The 17705-nt window shown below is 41.2% G+C and overlaps 1 protein-coding gene and 1 pseudogene across 2 annotated transcripts in view; one reads left to right on the top strand and one right to left on the bottom strand.

Moving 5' to 3' along the window:
- Positions 1 to 3882: 3882 nt before the first annotated feature.
- Positions 3883 to 4031, bottom strand: LOC111947559 (annotated as a pseudogene).
- A 12247-nt stretch (positions 4032 to 16278) lies between these two features.
- Positions 16279 to 17705, top strand: part of LOC101157288 (microtubule-associated protein 1A) — a 64958-nt gene continuing 63531 nt past the window's right edge. For both annotated transcript variants that reach the window (XM_020703813.1, XM_011475815.2), the window contains exon 1: positions 16279 to 16552. In XM_020703813.1, coding sequence (XP_020559472.1) covers positions 16294 to 16552 — 259 coding nt within the window. In that variant the 5' untranslated portion in view covers positions 16279 to 16293. The remainder of the gene's footprint in view (positions 16553 to 17705) is intronic.

Raw genomic sequence — 17705 nt, 5'->3', positions numbered from 1 at the left:
CCATGGAGCTCATTTGGCCTGCAGCCCAGAAGAAAACATGCTGAAAGTAACAGCCATTACAAACTAGTTCATGAGTCCCTCCTCCAGTTCTGGCTCCAGGCTGAGGTCCAGGTAAATCTTGGGAGGAATAATTGTATCCTGTAATAAAACATTTTTTTGTTTGAATCGCCCTTAGTCTGGCCTGTCTCCCAGGAGCAGTTTATCATGAAACAGCCCAACAGGGCAAATGCTTCCAGCAACAAAACTCCTGGGGTCATACGGGCACGCAAACCCCTCCACCACGATAAGGTGGCGATTCAGGGAGGGGAATTCATCAGTCACTAGACAATTACTACAAATTACTGTGGGGAAACCGAAGCCCACAAAATATTTACTAATCCATTTGTAAAGTGGGGGGGGGGCATAGCGCTCGGAGGTAACCCACGCAGACGCGGTCCTGTCAGCCGACAGACCAACCCCTGCTGCCCCTGTTTTTGAAGCTGATTTGGGGGATTTTTCCACAGAGTGTAGAGAAAATTTTATGGAGAAGGATGTTTTGCTTGGGTTTGGAGGTACAGACCTGGCAGTCAGTGGCCGAATTGTTGAAGGAAATTTGGATTGATAAATCCGTAGGCGTGCCCGTCACCTTTGTTTCTTATTTTGGGGAGTGGGGGTGAAGGAATCCAGCTGAAATCTATCAGGGGCTTGTTTTAACTGCTGAACTGCAATAAAACCCAGTCTTGGACATAAGCTGAGCTGAAACCTTCAGAAAATCATTTCTAACATGTCTTTTTTTGTAGTTTTATTATTTCTAACATATTTTTAATGATGACTTTTTTTATTTGCCATTTACAAATGTACTATTACTATTATTAAATAAGTATCCATGAAGTAACAAAAAAAGAACTTATAATAACAAATATTAAAAAAAAAAACTAAATTAAAACATGAAACAATCTTTAAACTACCTAAACCAGTTTAACAACACACTAAACATCTAGAGAATTAGACATAGAAGGTTTTTGTTTGGGCCTTTGCTCTGATCCAGAGTCCTTCTTTTAGGCGGCTTTACTGGCTGAATTCTTGTTCTTTTTGGATTTTTTCAGGCCCAGAAAATGTCTTGCACTTTTCCAAAAGGATGGAGACTTTTTCTTGGCTTTTTCTTGGTCCTCTTTGATGACCTGAAGACCTCCATCTTCCAATTGCTGGCTGGTCTCCTGGACTGGGTGGGCGTCCTGAGTGTCCTCTGTGGTCTGGATCACAGTGACCACAGGGACTGGAGGCTGTTGCTGGACAGATCTTTCTTCCAGCAGTTGATGGATTTGGCTCTCTTTGTCTGCTGCTGAAAGCTGAACTTTCAGACTCTGCAGCTTTCCCTGAAACTTCAGTTCTGTTCTGCAGGTGGCGACGGTCATGGTGGCGATCTGTTGGGCCGTGGTTTGGAGTGAAATGTCCTGCTCCGCTTTGAGGCTGTTGATGATCTGCTGCTTCATCAACAGTTCTTGTGAGAAAACAGATTTCTCATGTTCCAGCCATTGATGCAGGACTTCCACTTCTTTTCTGGTAGTTGAAATCTGGGCGTTATGGTTTTGGTGAGCTGCCTTCAGATGTTCAATCTCTTCCTTCAGGAGAGTCTCAGTTCTGGATTGTTGACTTTTGGAATCCGGCTGCTGTCTAAGACTTTCCAGTTCTCGCTGAAGGATCTTATTTTTCTAACGTTCTGCCTGCAGGTCTTTGGAAAACTTATGCCCATTTGTTAGCGAAGCCACTTTTAATTCCTCGTGATCTCTCTGGAGTTTTAAATATTTTTAATTTTATTTGAAGAACCTTGATAAAGATTGTGTCACGGTGGTGGGGTGGCTTGAGAGCCGGTTGGACCCAGTAGCAGAGGCGGAGGCACGAGGATCAGGGACTAGGGGTTTTAATAAACAAAAACCAAACACAAAGCGCTGCAGAGCAGGATTTCTGAACAAACAAAACTTACTTGACGTGGCGAGGAACATGGAACGTGGCAAGAGACAGCATGACATGAAAGACCATGACAAGACTAATGAACCAGCACAGGAGGAAGGCAAAGACATGACTTAAATACAGACAGGGCAGACAAGACACAGGTGAACACGATCAGGGCAGATGGGGACCAAAGGAAGTAAAACTCAAGAAAACAGACAAGACAGGAGAACTTTCAAAATAAAACAGGAAACAGAAACAAACAAGACAGAACAAGGACGAAAAACAAGACAACAAACCCAAACCATGACAGATTGGTTAATTTTATTGTGTTTACCTATTGGCAATATGGAATATTGATTATTGTGAAATTGTCTTCAATGAAGGCTCCGCTATAAAATGATAGGATTTGTCCACAGTCGCAGGCGTACCGCCTTTGGCAACACCGACACCCTAATTGTGTGCTACCGCCCAGCTACCCCTAGGGCTGCCATCGGTAACATTGGCAGTAGAAAAGAAGGGCAGAACAGAGGATTTCACTGCGGAATCCTTTAGTGAAGAAACTAGAGAGAAATGTTTTCATTTTTTAATATTTCATTTTGTTTTCTGGAAATTAATTTTGTTTTCTGAAATTTTTTATTTTATTTTTGTTTTTTAAGTTTTGGTTTCTGAATTTTTGTTTTGTTTTCTAAAATGTAATGCGTCTTTTTAACATTTTTTTTTTTTTTTTAATTGTTGTGATCTTAAAAATGTTTTTGTATCGAGTGATTTGTTGAATGGTTTGCACTTCAGGGCCACCGTAAAAAGGTCTCTGGAAACTAAACTGTTCACTTTTAAAGCAGGAAGACGTAGTGGCAGATTATAAAGAACAAAACAAAGAATGGCAAACACTACAAGACTTGTATACTTATAGGGCCCCCTGGTGGGACATGGTTAAAAAAAGAGCTCAAAGCTTCTGTAAAACAGCTGGCAAAAGGGAAAGGCAAAAGATAAAAGATACATCACTGACCTCCAGAGGCGCTTACAAAGGTACTACAACTTAAATTAAAAAAAGGATGGATTTTAATGGTGAAATCAAAGCCATAAAAGAAGAAATGATTGAATTAACAGAGAAAGTTAGTAAAGGAGCAATTATCAGAAGCAGAGAACGAGAGATAGAAGAGGGGGGAAAGTGCACACGCTTTTTCTTTAAGAAAGTAATGAGTAACAATGACACCCTGGTGACTCTCCAAAAAGGAAATGGCACTTTAACTCAAACCACAGAAGAGTTACTCATGACCCTAGATGAATATTACAGAGAACTGTATGGCACTAGAGAGTTAAATGAAGACAGACACGATTTACATGAAAAACTGAATTAAGTGGAGTGCACTCCTAAGCTATACTCAAATTTTAAGATGTTAGCTCAGGATATAACATTGACAGAATTAACCAAGTGTCTGGCTACTATTGGGAAAGGAAAATCGCCGCGTAAGGATGGGCTCCCTGTGGAGTTCTACTTGACTTTTTGGGAACTATTAGCATCGGAATCTGTTAACCTTGTTTACAGAATTTAAAAACCTAGACAAATTACCTGACAGCTTTAGGACTGGTATGGTAACACTTATCTACAAAACAAAAGATAAGACAGACTTAAAGAATTAGAGACCCATATCCTTACTCGATGTGGACTGTAAACTCTTCAGCAAACTCCTTGCCACCAGACCAACACCTTGTTCAGAAGACCTGGTCCATCCGGATCAGGTTTGTGCCATACTTGGACGAAAAATTACTGATCATCTATTCTTAACTGATAAAAACAGACTTATCATTGATTTATACAGGTACAACTGCAATGGTCAGAGTTCTTCAATTAGCAATAGGGGGTTCATTCCGGAGGCTGGAGTGAGGCACCCGGTGGCCATCCAGTCTTCTTCATGAATGCATTAAATGGATCTCCTGTGTGGTGCTCAGAGGAGGTACCCCACCTGGTGCTCCTGTCTGTAAGACCAGGTCCATCCAGATCAGGTTTGTGTCATACCTGGAGGAAAAATCACAGACCATCTTTTCTTAACTGATAACAGATACTACACTTGATCTTAGCTAAAAGGCCGAGAACTGATAACTAACCATTTGACTTGCCAATGAGACCAATTTTGGCAGCAGGACACTGGACTCATAGAATAATGATAATAATAATAATCCATTTTATTTAAAGCGCCTTTCACGAAACCCAGGGACACTTTACAAAACAAAGGTTAAAAATAAACATTAAAAGCAAAATCAATATATAAAAAGAAAAATCAAAAGTGAATCAGGATGGGAAGGCAGAAATAAAGTTGGTAGAGAGTCTATGTAATGAATTCCAGAGTTTGGGAGCCGAGCAGCTGAAGGCTAGGCTTCCCATAGTAACGAGTCGGGCCGAATGAACAGAGAGCTGAACAGAGGAGGAGGACCAAAGAAAATGAGAGGGGGTTTTGATATGGAGGAGGTCGGAAAGATAAGGAGGGGCCAGGTTATAAGAAACCATTGCAGCTGTTGGATGACTGAAGGAGGGGGTTCTGGAGATGATGTGGGCAGCTGAGTTCTGGACCAGTTGGAGCTTACTGAGGGTTTTTAGAAGGAGACCAAAGAGGAGGGAATTACAATAATCTAAACGGGAAGGGAACAGACTGTGAACCAGGATAGATGCAGAGTGGATAAATGCAGAGTTAATCTACGATTAATGTTACGTAGATGGAAATGGGCTGACCGAGCAATGTTATTGATGTGGGACTGAAAAGATAATGAGCTATCTAGGATGACACCCAGACTCTTCACCTGAGGGAAGGGGGAGACAGAAGAAGAGTTGATGGAAAGAGTAACACTTGTGGCTTTGGAGAGAGTGGATGTGGAACGAGAAGTGGCTCGGTTTTATCACTTTTGAGTTTGAGGAGGTTTAAGGTGAACCAGTTTTTGATTTCAGATAGACAAGAGTGGAGGGATGTGGGTAGAAGAGAGGAGTCAGGTTTGCTTGATACATAGAGCTGGGTGTCATCCGCAAAACAATGAAAATTAACATTAAATGTACGTAAAATATTGCCATGGGGTAGAAGATAAGTAATAAAATGAAGAAGACCAAGGACAGAACTTTGGGGGACACCAGAAGAGACAGAGTAAGGCTGAGATTTAAATGATTTAAGCTGAGAAATGAGAAATGGTATCAAAGGCTGCACTCAGATCGAGAAGGATGAGAATGGTGGACCAGAATCAGCTGCAATGAGAAGGTCATTGGTGGTCTTGAGCAGAGCAGTTTCACTGCTGTGGTGTGAGGGACAGAAACCAGACAAAAAAGGTTTCAGGAGATTATTCTGTTTAACCCTTGTGCTATCTTAGATGACCCCACCCTTACATTGACGTGTTCTCCCTACCATGATAAAGGTGGAAAGATTTTATGTCATCCATGGACACCAGTGAGGTTCACAAATCATTGAAGAAAAAAGGTTCAGAGCACTGTCTAGTGGGTCTAGATGACCCAACTCCTAATGTTAAAGTTTTTCATTTTGGAAATGAAGGGAAAGTTAGAAATTGGACGGAGATTACTGAATAAATACATTTTTTAGGATTGGTTTAAAAGCTGCCATTTTAAAAAGTGATGGGACAATACCATTTGATAATGAGGAATGAATAATGGCGGTTATAAGGAGAGAGGGGAGGCAGGCTATAACTAAGGATGTTGGGAGGGGGTCGAGATAACAGGTGGTGGGTTTGGAATTTAGGATGAGAGATGAAATTTCATTGTTATGAGACAGTTAAAAGGAGGAAAACCTATGATTGAGAGAGAAAGAGTCAGGGATGGGAGGGAGGAGAGAAGAGCTGAGCTGTTGATGACTTACTTGAATTCTCTGATAAAAGAATGACATGAGGGAGTTACGTTTCAGTAGAAAAGAAATGGGGAGCGAGAGAGTCAGGCGGGTTGAAATAGTGTTCAGAGAAAAGTTTTGGAGTTGCCTTTGTTTGTGGAGATGAGTTCATTATAGTTTGTTTTTATGGTAGAAACAAGGTCTTTATACTGAGTGATATGTGATTTATGGATTTCTTTATGAACGGTTAAGCCAGTTCTTTTATAGAGTCGCTCTAGCTGGTGACCTTTGGCTTTCATGTGACGGAGCTCAGGGGTGAACCAGAAAGCAGATTTGGAGAAGGAGACAGGGCGAGTTTTGACAGGAGCAAGATGGTTGAGAGAATCAGAAAGAAGGTTGTTATACGAGAATATGAGTTCTTCAGGGTTTGGTGTGTTAGGAATCAGAATATCATGTATGAGTGAGGTAAGTGATTTCACATTGATATTTTTAACATTACGAAAAGAAATTAGGCGGGAGGGTAACAGATAAGGTGATGGAGATGTTAAAGGACACAAGAAAATGATCAGTTACATGAATTTCATCAGTAGAGCAGTTAGTGGGGGTTAATCCAGAGCAGTAAACTAAATCCAAGATATGTCCTTTAGAGTGGGTAGGAGAACTGACAGGCTGGGTGAAGTTAAGGCTGACCAAACATGAGCTGAAGTCTCTAGTGAGAGGAAGAATGCTTTTGTCAAAGTGAACGTTAAAATCACCCATCATTATGACATTGGGTGAGAGGGATGAAAGGTGGCAAAGAAGAGTTCCATGTTCATCCAGAAAATCACAGTTTGTTTTAGGAGGGCGATAAACCACAGCCAATACAGTTGGGGTGGGGCCAGGAAGCATGCAGGCGATGCATTCAATGGAGCCAATAGAAACCTGTTAATAACCAAAACGTGTAGTAGCTATGTCTGTCCACAGGGACAAACGTAGCAGTTTTACAAAAACTGGCTTTTAAATTGTGAGATAGCTATGTTTTATTTTCTTATTAATTTCCTACGTGCCTCAGGCATTCCACTTGGCCATTGGACTGAGGGTAGTGGCCGGAGGTGAGAATTACAATAATATAAGGCACTTGCACATTTTTGCCACACTTGAGAGGTGAACTGGGACTCACGGTTCGACACTATGTACTCTGGAAGACTGTGGTGCCAAAACACGTGATTAATGATTTGGTCTGCTGTTTCTAGAGGTGTGGGCAGCTTAGGCATAGGGATGGACTGGCATGATTTGGAAAAACTACCAATCACTGAGAGGATAGTGGTGTTACCTCTCGAACAAGATCAGTGATGAAATCCACTGCGGTGAGTGACCAGGGCCGTTATGGTATGGATAGTGAATGCAGGAGGCTGGCCGGAAGCTGTCGAGATGACTTAGCCAATTGGCAGGATGCACATTGGGTTACGTACTGGGCTACGTCAGCCGGTAGCGTGGGCCACCAGAAAGAATTTTATGTTAGTGTTTGTGTGCTGGCCATACCTGAGTGTCCGGCTGCAGATACGTCATGCACAAAGTGGAGAACCCGTTGTAGATGAGACGGGGAAATGTACACCCTATCAGCCGGGCAGGACAGCGGTGGAGCCTCTGAGGCAGTGATATTAGACAACTCCGTCATTATGCCCAACTGAATAGGAGCTAGGATTAATGATGAGGGCACACAGGTTCTGGTGGAACTACTGTTTCTTCTGCAGAGGAGTTGCACAGACGAGACAGCTCATCAGCCTTTCCATTCTTGGACCCGGCGATACGCATCCTGAAACCATTTATGTGTGGGGTTGCTTCTAATCCAAGGGAGTGGGCTCACTCACAATTTTGCCCAAAAACGCAGCCATGGAATTGTCCAAAATGTTTTAGCATCCTGAAGCATTCAGAATTTCTTCCACTGGAACTAAAGGACAAAGCCCAAGTCCTGAAAAACAACACACCATAATTCCTCCTTCACCAAATTTCATACAATACAGTCTGAAATGTACCGTTCGCCTGTTAACCTCCAAACCCAGACTCGTCCATCAAATTGGCACATGGAAAAGCAAGATTCATCATTCCAGAGAAGGCGTCTCCACTGCTCTAGAGTCCAGTGGTGGCGTGCTCTACACCACTGCATCCGACGCTTTGCATTGCACTTGGTGATGTGCAGCTTGGATGCAGCTGCTCAGCCATGGAAACCCGTTCCATGAAGCTCTCTGCGTTCTGTACTTTGGCAAATCTGAAGGTCACATGAAGTTTGGAGCTCTGTAGCAATTGACTGTGCAGATAGTCGGCGACCTCTTTGCGCTATCTGCTTCAGCATCCGCTGATCCCTCCCCATCGGTTTACTTGGTTTACCACTTTGTGGCCGAGTTGCTGTTGTTCTCAAACTCATCCATTTTGTTATAATAGAGCTGACAGTTGACTTTGGAATACTTAGGAGCAAAGAAATTTCACGACTGGATCTGTTCTACAGGTTCCTATGACAATTCTACGCTAAATTTCACTGAGCTCCTGAGAGCGGCCCATTCTTTTACAAATGTTGGTTAAAAAAAAATGTCTGCATTCCTGAATGCTTGATTTTATACACCTGTGGCCAGGCCAAGTGATTAGGATACCTAAATATGATTATTTGGGTGACCAAATATTTTTGGTAATATTGTGTACCTTTACCTGTTTTGTTTCACCTGTTTGTTTTTCATCATCATTATTTTTCTGGTAATTTCTTTCTCATTTTTATCACTCCAACTCCATATGCTTCTTGCATTCCAGAATCTGCAGTACAACAGAAACTTTGACATGATTCTACTATTCATCATCCTGTGTCTGCTCTTGTAATTCCTGTGCAAACCACACACCTCAAGTGAACAATTGTGTTAAATAATGTGAGTTCACTTCAATCACGCACATGAAAAAAAAGAATAAAGATGTTTGTGCTTTTGTGAAGACAGGTTTACTGACAGCTTGGGTCACCATGGAGACCTGCATAAATCCTGTCTGCTGTTATGGATTCTGGACTCATTAGAAAATTAGAACCAGAATGTGTAAATGGGGCGTGTCCCCTGCAGTATCTGTCATGACTTGGACGCATACCTTGCAAGTGTTCAGTTGCTGGATTATTTGCAATGTCACCACCAGGTGGAGCCATAACTTTAGCACTTGAGCTGCAGACAGTGTAGTGCTGAGTCACTGTCAGAGAGCTGAGGCAAAAATACCCATACAAGGCATCTTTCCTACCAACTGTTCATTTCTGCCTTTGACTTTTGCCAAGCTGACTGAAATGTAGAGTGTCTATTGTTGCATACTGTGCTTAGTTTACTGTAAAATCACAGTATTTAAGGAGAAAATTGATTAAAATGTGTGAGAAATCAGAATGTCTAGACTTTGTGCTCCTTCATTTGTTCCAGACTTTTTTCTCATTTCCACCTCAGTGTGGTGCTGACAGTTTTCACAGAGATACCATCTGTTCTGTTATCAACCAAAATATTCCAGCTCAATGTTAACTATTGGCATGTTCTCTGGTATGACGCTGGTTGGTCAGGTTTATCAGAGGTTTAAATACCTCAGAGATGTTTGGCTCCTTTGGCACTCCTCTGCCAGTGCCTCAAAATTGCCACAAAGAGCATTGATGTATATCAATGTTAATGTGCGTTTTGAGTTTCCATGTTCAAAATTCTCGTGGTCACGTGTCGCTACATCAATTTTTAAGACAGTTTTTAGGCTCTCTGTGCAAAATGCATGTCCAGTGAACGCGTGTTAAAAGTTAAACCTGGTCAAACTTTGATCAATTAGGGACTCGGGTTTAGTAGTGACAAAGGGTAGTGTCTTATTTAATTTACGGAAGTGCTAACCATTTGAAAATTGATTATTTTTACATATATCTATGGCAGCTGGTTTTATTTATCATAATTGTGCGTGGTCACAGCAAAAAAAAAAAGCAACTGCAAACCAAAAGAAAAAACAACTGCAAAAAAAAAAAAATGTGGCTGAGCTTGTTGCCGCGGCCCTGTGTTGGAGGAGCTTTCAGCTAATGTTTTTAGCCTGATCGCTACATGGAGTGGTGTCTGTGTATGTGATGATGCAGTGGTGTTGAGAGATCACGTTAATTTGTTACGACTAGCTCTACAAAAATACCGGTAATCACGTCTCCATTTAAGTACTCCTGCTCTGAGAGCTGTCTGCGTGACAGTCGCTTCCGCTGTGTTTCTGTGTTACTGTCGCGTATCAACCCGAGAGGTGAAAAAAAAATAAAACTAGGGGACCTTTTCTTTATTATTATTGTCGCTATGACAGTACATCCAAAATAGTGCAGCCAGAATCCTAAAACGAGTCAGGAAATATGAGCACATCACCCCAGTCCTGAAATCACTGCTCTGGCTACCTGTTTCATCCCGGATTGAGTACAAACTTCTCATCATCACCTATAAATGCATGGCCGGTCAGGCACCACCATACCTCCAGGAACTCCTCATTCCCCAGAAACATACCCGTACCTTCCGTTCATCAAGCAGCTTCCTTCTCCCCCCCCCATTTGGGAAAATGTGAGTTTTCACAAAACCCCTCCAGGTTAGAGAGTGGTTCAATATGAACCAAGGTTTGATCAATCTTTGCCTTCCATCACACCCCCCTTTCCTAACCCCTATTGAGGAATTCTTCTCCTCATGGCAGTGGAAGATAAATGAACGCCAACCTTACACCAGGGTAAATCTCCTGCAAGCCATGGAACTTGCCTTTGGTGTGGAGGCATGCCAAGCCTGGATACAGCATGCTAGAGGTTTTTTCGCCCGTTGCCGGGCAGACAAAATGTGAACTGTGATGTGGAGGAAGTCCTGTGGCCTGAGACGTGATGCTATGGCTGAGTAATGCACTTATTTTTATATTTCTGTACTTTTTTTTACATGTGACAAATACTAATGACAAACACTCATTTGCTTTTACAAGCGCTACGTGTAAATGCACAAGTTTTTTGTTTTTTTTTCTGTTTTCTGCAACATGCATTTAGCCTACAGTCCTGAGCATTGTCTTTTCTATTTTTCTAAATAGTGTTTAGTGACTGTTCAATGTTTCTTTTAATTTTGACTGACTCGGGGCACGATTTCACAACAAAGTCCAGTTTTGAACACAGATTGAACTGTTTTAAAGGTGAAATTTTGGAATGTGACTGTAGCCTGAAAACGAAGTTTTGTGTTTACAGTTTAGAGAAAAGGAGAGCAGCTTCCAAGAAAAGTATCTTAACAATCTAGAAAAACTGTAATTGGCATCATTCATTTGGACATTCTGCAAGAAAATGACAAGATTTTGTTGTCGTCTGGGACTCTGTCAGATTCACAAAAGTTTGTTTATCAGACAGTAATTCAATAAAAATCCTGTATTAGTTTTCTTCCACTTTGTTCTTTATTCCTTGACCCAATTAAAGATTATTTTTTCTGCTTGGCATTGGAAGTTTTACGAGAGATAACCATATACTCCACAAAACCTGTTGTAGGCCATAGACACGGCTCGTGATGACATTTCAATTGTGTCTTGTCGAGGCTGGATCAGGCAGACACGATCATTTTTTTCCTGTTGTGTGGCTGGGGTGAACGTTGCCTGTGACGTGGAAGAAGTCCTTTGGTCTTACCTGACACAGAGATAAGCTGGTGAAGTGCAATAAATATGAACCTGGGATTACAGTACACATAAAAAAAGAAATCTTGAATCCTACATACTCTTAATTTTCCTTTTTGGGGTAAATGTTACCATACTTTATAAACTATTTTGTGAACTATTTTGTCAAGTGTTTTGTTGTGTAGTGTGTTTGCTGTGTGTGTAAGTCTTGGCAGTTATAATTGTGACCAGAGGTGAGTGTCATGGCTAGTACACGGAACGGACCCAGACGCTGGAACCCAGAGGCAGAGACAGGTGAGTGAAAGGTAAGTAAAGAGTTTATTTTAAGTTATTGCTGATTCCTGACGAGGCTGCGGGTAACGTGGCTGCGGCTCTTGATTGTAGTCTCCGGTACCGTACGTGCAGAGTCCCAAGAGCTGGGAGGCCAGACAGAGTTCGTGGCGTGGCTGGAGATCCAGAGGAGCACAGACACTGTGGCTGACAAACACAGGTGACGTCGACAAGGAGTGTTATGGCAGCTGCTGCTCGAGGAGGTGAGATTCAGGTGACACTCTTGGCATGAGGTGAGGACCTGAAGCGAAGAAAACAGTCAAGGTTAACTTGGGACGAGACAAGGGGGCCAGACGTAGAGAGCTTCAGGAGACTAGGCAACATCAGGGTTAACGAACTGGCGGAGAATGATGAAGCTGGGTCTCCTTAAGTAACAGGTGTCTGATGAGTAGAGTGGTCACAGCTGAGAGGGATGAGCAGCAGAGCTGGAGGGGGAGGAGTCTGACAGGCCACCATGACAGTGAGCTCAAGTATTTTGTATATTTAGCCTATATTTTGAAAATTGTGTTTGGTGTTTGCTTTGCATAAGATAGGCCTTTTATTGTCAAAAAATGTGTTTTAGCAATTGAGAAAAACTGTAATATATGCATAAAGATTTTTTTACATCTCACTTTAAACAGTGGCATAGACCATGTGTCATTTATTTTGAGTCATTTTTCACAAAGTTGTCTGAATTTGATGAGGTAGGTTGTTCCTAGCTAGGGTGAGCTAGGAACACGTAGGCTGCACAAGGCAGGGACCAGCCCATAATGAGAGCAAGGGGTCTGATGTTGTTTGAAATGCCTTTCACCTGTTGTACCTTGTACAAAAACATTAATACCATGGCCTGGGTTTTTTTTTTTATAATCAAAGTTTTTTTTTTAAAAATTGGACCAAAATTAAGCATTTTATCATCATTCTACTGTACCTGCTAATGCTAGAGTCACATAAACAACTGTCACTGTCCAATGAGGAGGCAAAAGTAGGATCTTCAAGATTAGCTGCTGCCGCCTTATTTTTTAGAAAATTGTTGGTGTGGTCATAAGTGTAAACAGCGGCAGTTATGCGGTCATCTGTTAGGCAGAGATGAAGGCTTTACGAAACAGGGCGACAGCTGGGTGGTTCCAGGAGGATGGCAACCGGATTGCGGACCAGCAGCAGTGGTGATTGTATGAAGTGTAAAATGGGGCAAAAAAGTATTTAGTCAGCCACAAATTGTCCAAGTTCTCCCACTTAAAGGTATAAGGTATGTCTCAACTAAAATAATAAGGGAAAAAAACAGAAAATCTCATGTTCTGATTTTTAAAGAATTAATTTTTAAATTATGGTGGAAATTAAGTATTTGGTCACTTACAAACAAGCAAGATTTCTGGCACTTGTAGACCTGTAACTTCCTCTGTAAGAGGATCCTCTGACCTCCACTCGTTACCTGTATGAATTAGGGCTGGGTTGTGAAAATGTATCTGAATCTATCCAAGCTTACTAGATCAATAATCGATTCATAAAAGCAGAGATGATCTTTTATGCCTTTACTTTTCCGGTGACCTAGCGCATAACAGCAATGAAAAAGTCTGCTAGCTTGTTGTTAACATATAATGACATTTCCCATAGGATGGCTAAATTAAAACCTTGGCAGCTGCCCCTTTGGCCTGAAAAAATGCAACTGCTGCCTCACAACTACAACTGGCACCGCATAGCCACCTGACGATTTTGTTGAAAAACTTGTATTTTTATGGAATCCGTTATTTTTTGGAGTTTTTTTCTTATCGAGAAGAGGGGTCTAAGGGCAGGGGTCCCCATTTTTGCTTTGTCTGTATAGTTTAGTTTAGCCATTACCTATTGAATTCTATCACTTCATGTTCTTTATAATTTCATGTTTATTATACAATACTGGTATGAAGCCCATTGAGACAACGATTGCTGTAATATTGGGCTATATAAATAAAACTGAATTTAATTGCATTCAATTTAGTTTGTGCGAAAGGCAATATGTTATCTTATAGTTTTCTTGGAAAGGTTCAAGAATAAAATTTATATAGGCCTTTTATTTGATCATCTTCATCTGAAATTCTTGTTTTGATTAAATGTAAATTTAATCATAAAACACCATATTATTTCCAATCTCTCAAAGATGTAAACGTTACTAATTGCTTAATTTTTTTATTAATCATACTTCGCTAACAGACTCTCAAAACTATTGATATTTGTGTATTTTTACATGTATTTATGTAACTAAACCCCCTGGCTGTTTTTTATTGTCAATGTATTTTATATTGTATACATTTGTTCTCTTCCCTTTATGGTACTACCAAATCCTAGTCCCTAATAAGACAAAGTTCACCTGTTTGATGTTCAAGCAGTCAAACGTTCGGCCGTTTAATGAACGCCTTTTTTGTACGTAAACCCTGAAGACAAACTTCAAAACTTGTGCAGCAATACGTTAAACATGCAAGTTTTGTTTGTAGAAGCCCGAAGCGCAGGTTTACTGACCTTTACAAAGACTTTTTATTGAAAGTGATCGCTTTTGGTATGTATGTAGCTTGAATGTAGCACAACTCAGAAGAAGTCTGGGAAAGGACAATTCAGATGGAATTGGTCACAACTGGGCCAAATTCTTGGTGTGAATTCTGCTGAAAAAATGTGAGATTTTTATACCAATTCAGTTACAAAAAAGGAGCAAAGTAGCGAAACACTGGAGATAAATGCTGGAGACAAAGAATTAAAGGGGCCAACCACTTTAAAATAGGCTATTTTGGAACTGTTCAGAAATACTGGGTTGAAATTCACAAATATTTAGGGAAAGTGTTAATGATTGATTTTTAATCTAAATTTAAAGGAATGCACCTTTGTAAGTGGGCAATTAGTGGATTTAACATATTGGATTAAAAAAACTACTATAGATTTCTGCTGTCAGCAAGTAAAAAGGCTGCTAGACAAAAATTCTGACGGGAAACATCAACAACAGAGTGGATCACTATTACTCATAACAATTACATTGTGAAAAAAAATCATTCTCAATTCAAATTCAGACAGAATGGTTTTATGAAATGGGGTCAAAATGGACAGTATGTGCTTAATCTATTCAGACAAATGTTTTGTAAAAAATTATAGCTCAGCTTGTACACTGTAAAAACACCATAGTTAAAAATAGTCCAACTCTGAGGTTCAGGAAGAGTTCTAGGTGTTTTAAACTACATTGATGTAGTCCACCAATTGTGTTCCTATTTTTTTCTGTTTTTTTTCTCACTCCTAAAGTTACTTTTGGTTTTGGTGTGAGGCATAACTGATGTAAAATTACACATTGTAAAGCTGAATGTGATTTTCTTTCAAGCAAAATAAAATTGAAAAAAAAAAGCAAACCTGACTGAACTTTAGAGAGGCAAAATCTTATCTGGGTCTGTTTTATATCAGGAAACAGAGCAGTCTTTCAGTGTTTCAAAGACATAATTACAAAGTTGTGTTGAGTTGTTTACATTTTCAGGATCTTTTGGTGCAGGACCCAGGATGTAGGAGACGTGGCTTGATGGCAGAAACGTAAACATTTCATAAATAAACTCAGACAGGACAAAATACATAGTGTGACAAAGCAGATGACCTGAATGAAAACCAGACACTTTTATACACTAAGGGTAATTAACTAATAGAAGACAGCTGTGGAGGTTCAAACTAGACCTGGTGTGACTAACAAGAGGACAACTCAGAACATGACAAACACAAGGAAAATGTCACCAAAATCCAAATCCAAGCTGATAAGTTGAGATAAGTTGTTTTTCCTTGGGACTCTTTAAAGAACCCACTCCAATGGAAATTTTTGGTGTTTTTAACATGTTCTTGTGGCTTTTTTCTGATCACACAGGACATATATTAACAAATTTAGGATATAAATGGCATTTCTGAGTATTTATTTATTAGAATCATTTTGAATCAGGACCAGAAAAATTGCTGTTTAAAAAAGAACATATTTAAAACAGAAAATATGCTGGGTTGCCCCCCCTCTGCTCTACTCTGATGCAGCTACTTGTAGATGTCTAGATCCTGTTATGTGACTCAAAATTGTACAGATGGATAGCTCTGATATTGTTCGCCTTTTTTGTTGCACCCGTAATGTGCCTGTATAGCCTATCGGGAGAGACTGTAAATAAAGGGATGATGGGAACTGAACGAAGGCTTACTCCCCTAGGCAGTCTTGCCCTCAACCCAAGCCAACTTCTGATAAACTACTGTTGCTCTGCAGAAACTATGTCCTGGAAAACGTGACAGATTTCGTAGTTTTTGCCTAAAATCTGCATAATGATACTTAAAAGACTACTGGGAATGCTTTAACAACAGATCAAATGATGATTAGAGTGGGACTTTAAAATTTATCACATCAATGAGCTGGTGTTTTTATAAAGTTCGGATGTGACCTATGAGAAAAAAGTATTTTCCAATTTCCTGACCCTCTGTGACCCAGTCTGCATCCTGACAATTTTCGTCAATTTTCGTCGTCCTCTTGGATGTGTTTGCAGCTGTCTTCTGTTCTCACTCTCTTCTTCCTCACCCCTCATCAGCTCCATCACCCTCCTCACCCCTCCTCCACCCTACAGCAATCGTCGCCTCTCTCACACGGGTAGTTGTCATGGCGATGGAGTCAGCTGCGGCGTCGGCTCCTGATGTTGTTGCCATGGAGATATCCGCGAGAGGCACGCTCCCGGTGGTGGAGGAGGACGAGGGCTCCGGCGTTCCAGGGTCCGAAGAGCGGTTTCAATATCGCCGGGGAGCAGAGAGGCGACGCCGCGGGTTGCCGTTCAACCAGAGCAGTCACTACATGCTGATAGTGATCGGAGAGATCGGCACAGAGCAGCAGCTGGAGACCGCCAGAGCACAGATAGAGCGCGGTGAGTGATGGATGAAGCGCTGCCCCTCATCAGAAGTTGCTGTGATGCTTCAGCACTCAGTTTCGGCATGTTGACTCGCGGGAAAGACTTCAACATACCAGCGGCGTCAGCAGAGAGGGTCTTTGCGCAATAAGAGGGCAGAAATGAAAGGCTGAGGCAGTTGCTGCAGCATTGCACCATGGGACTCTGCAAAAGCATCCTCCCCTCCACAATGACTTTAACACCCTCATCTGTTACAGGGTTGGGTAACAAATCTCCTCTTAAGCTTACAAGTTATATCTAAATATTCTAGATTTCATAATGTTTTATATTGATTAGAATGAAACTGGGCAGCAAAACCAGCAGAATTCAATAAGAGATGCAGCACATTTCAGTTTAGTGAGGTCATAACTTTTTTTATTTACAATATGAAAGATGTTGTCGGGAATGGGACTGTGATGTAGCCGTGTTGGTGTGGAGATGAGCGCTTCCTCCTGCTGTCATTACTCAGCTGAATATCTTGGCTCTGACTGGGCTTCATCTCAGCTCCTCCTCCTCCTCCTCCTCCTCCTCCTGGAGAAATGCAGCAGGCTGCAGGCATTCCTTCCTCGCAGAGCTGTCCTCAGAATTTGAATGGATCACTGTGCATTTTATGAAGCTTGTGTTTTTACAGGAAGACCAGTCAGCAGTTTCCTCCTGTAGCTCCATCTCCTCCCTTGCACCTCCTCTATACCTCTGTTTGGGAGCTGACAGCCCTGCTGCTCTGTGGCAGGAGGGACCACTTGCCCACATAGGCTTATTGCAGCATTGATCTTTTCGCCCTGGTCAGTGTTTCAGCATGACTCAGTGAGAGTGGCCTGCCATCCACCCTCATTATAAACACTTTACTCCTGAGTTATCCTTCAGAAAGCTCCTTTGGCCTTCAGTGAGGCAGTTACACTGCAGTATTCTATAGAAAGGCTATAGAAAATATGCTGTAGTTTGTTTTTGAGCAAATCTATGCTGTTTTTTAAGAAATGCAGCTAATGTAAGCTAGCAGGACACGCAAGTTAGAAACATGTATTTATTTAGTTAAAAGAAGTCAGACGTGTCTCTAGACAGTTCTAGTATTACTGAGCCTGTGATGGAATAGTTACAGAAAAGGCTTTTTTTAAAATCAAATCATGATTTTCAT

This window comes from Oryzias latipes, chromosome 6 (genome assembly GCF_002234675.1).
Source record: "Oryzias latipes chromosome 6, ASM223467v1".
Lineage (NCBI taxonomy): Eukaryota > Metazoa > Chordata > Actinopteri > Beloniformes > Adrianichthyidae > Oryzias > Oryzias latipes.
This window is presented reverse-complemented; position numbering and strand designations above follow the sequence as displayed.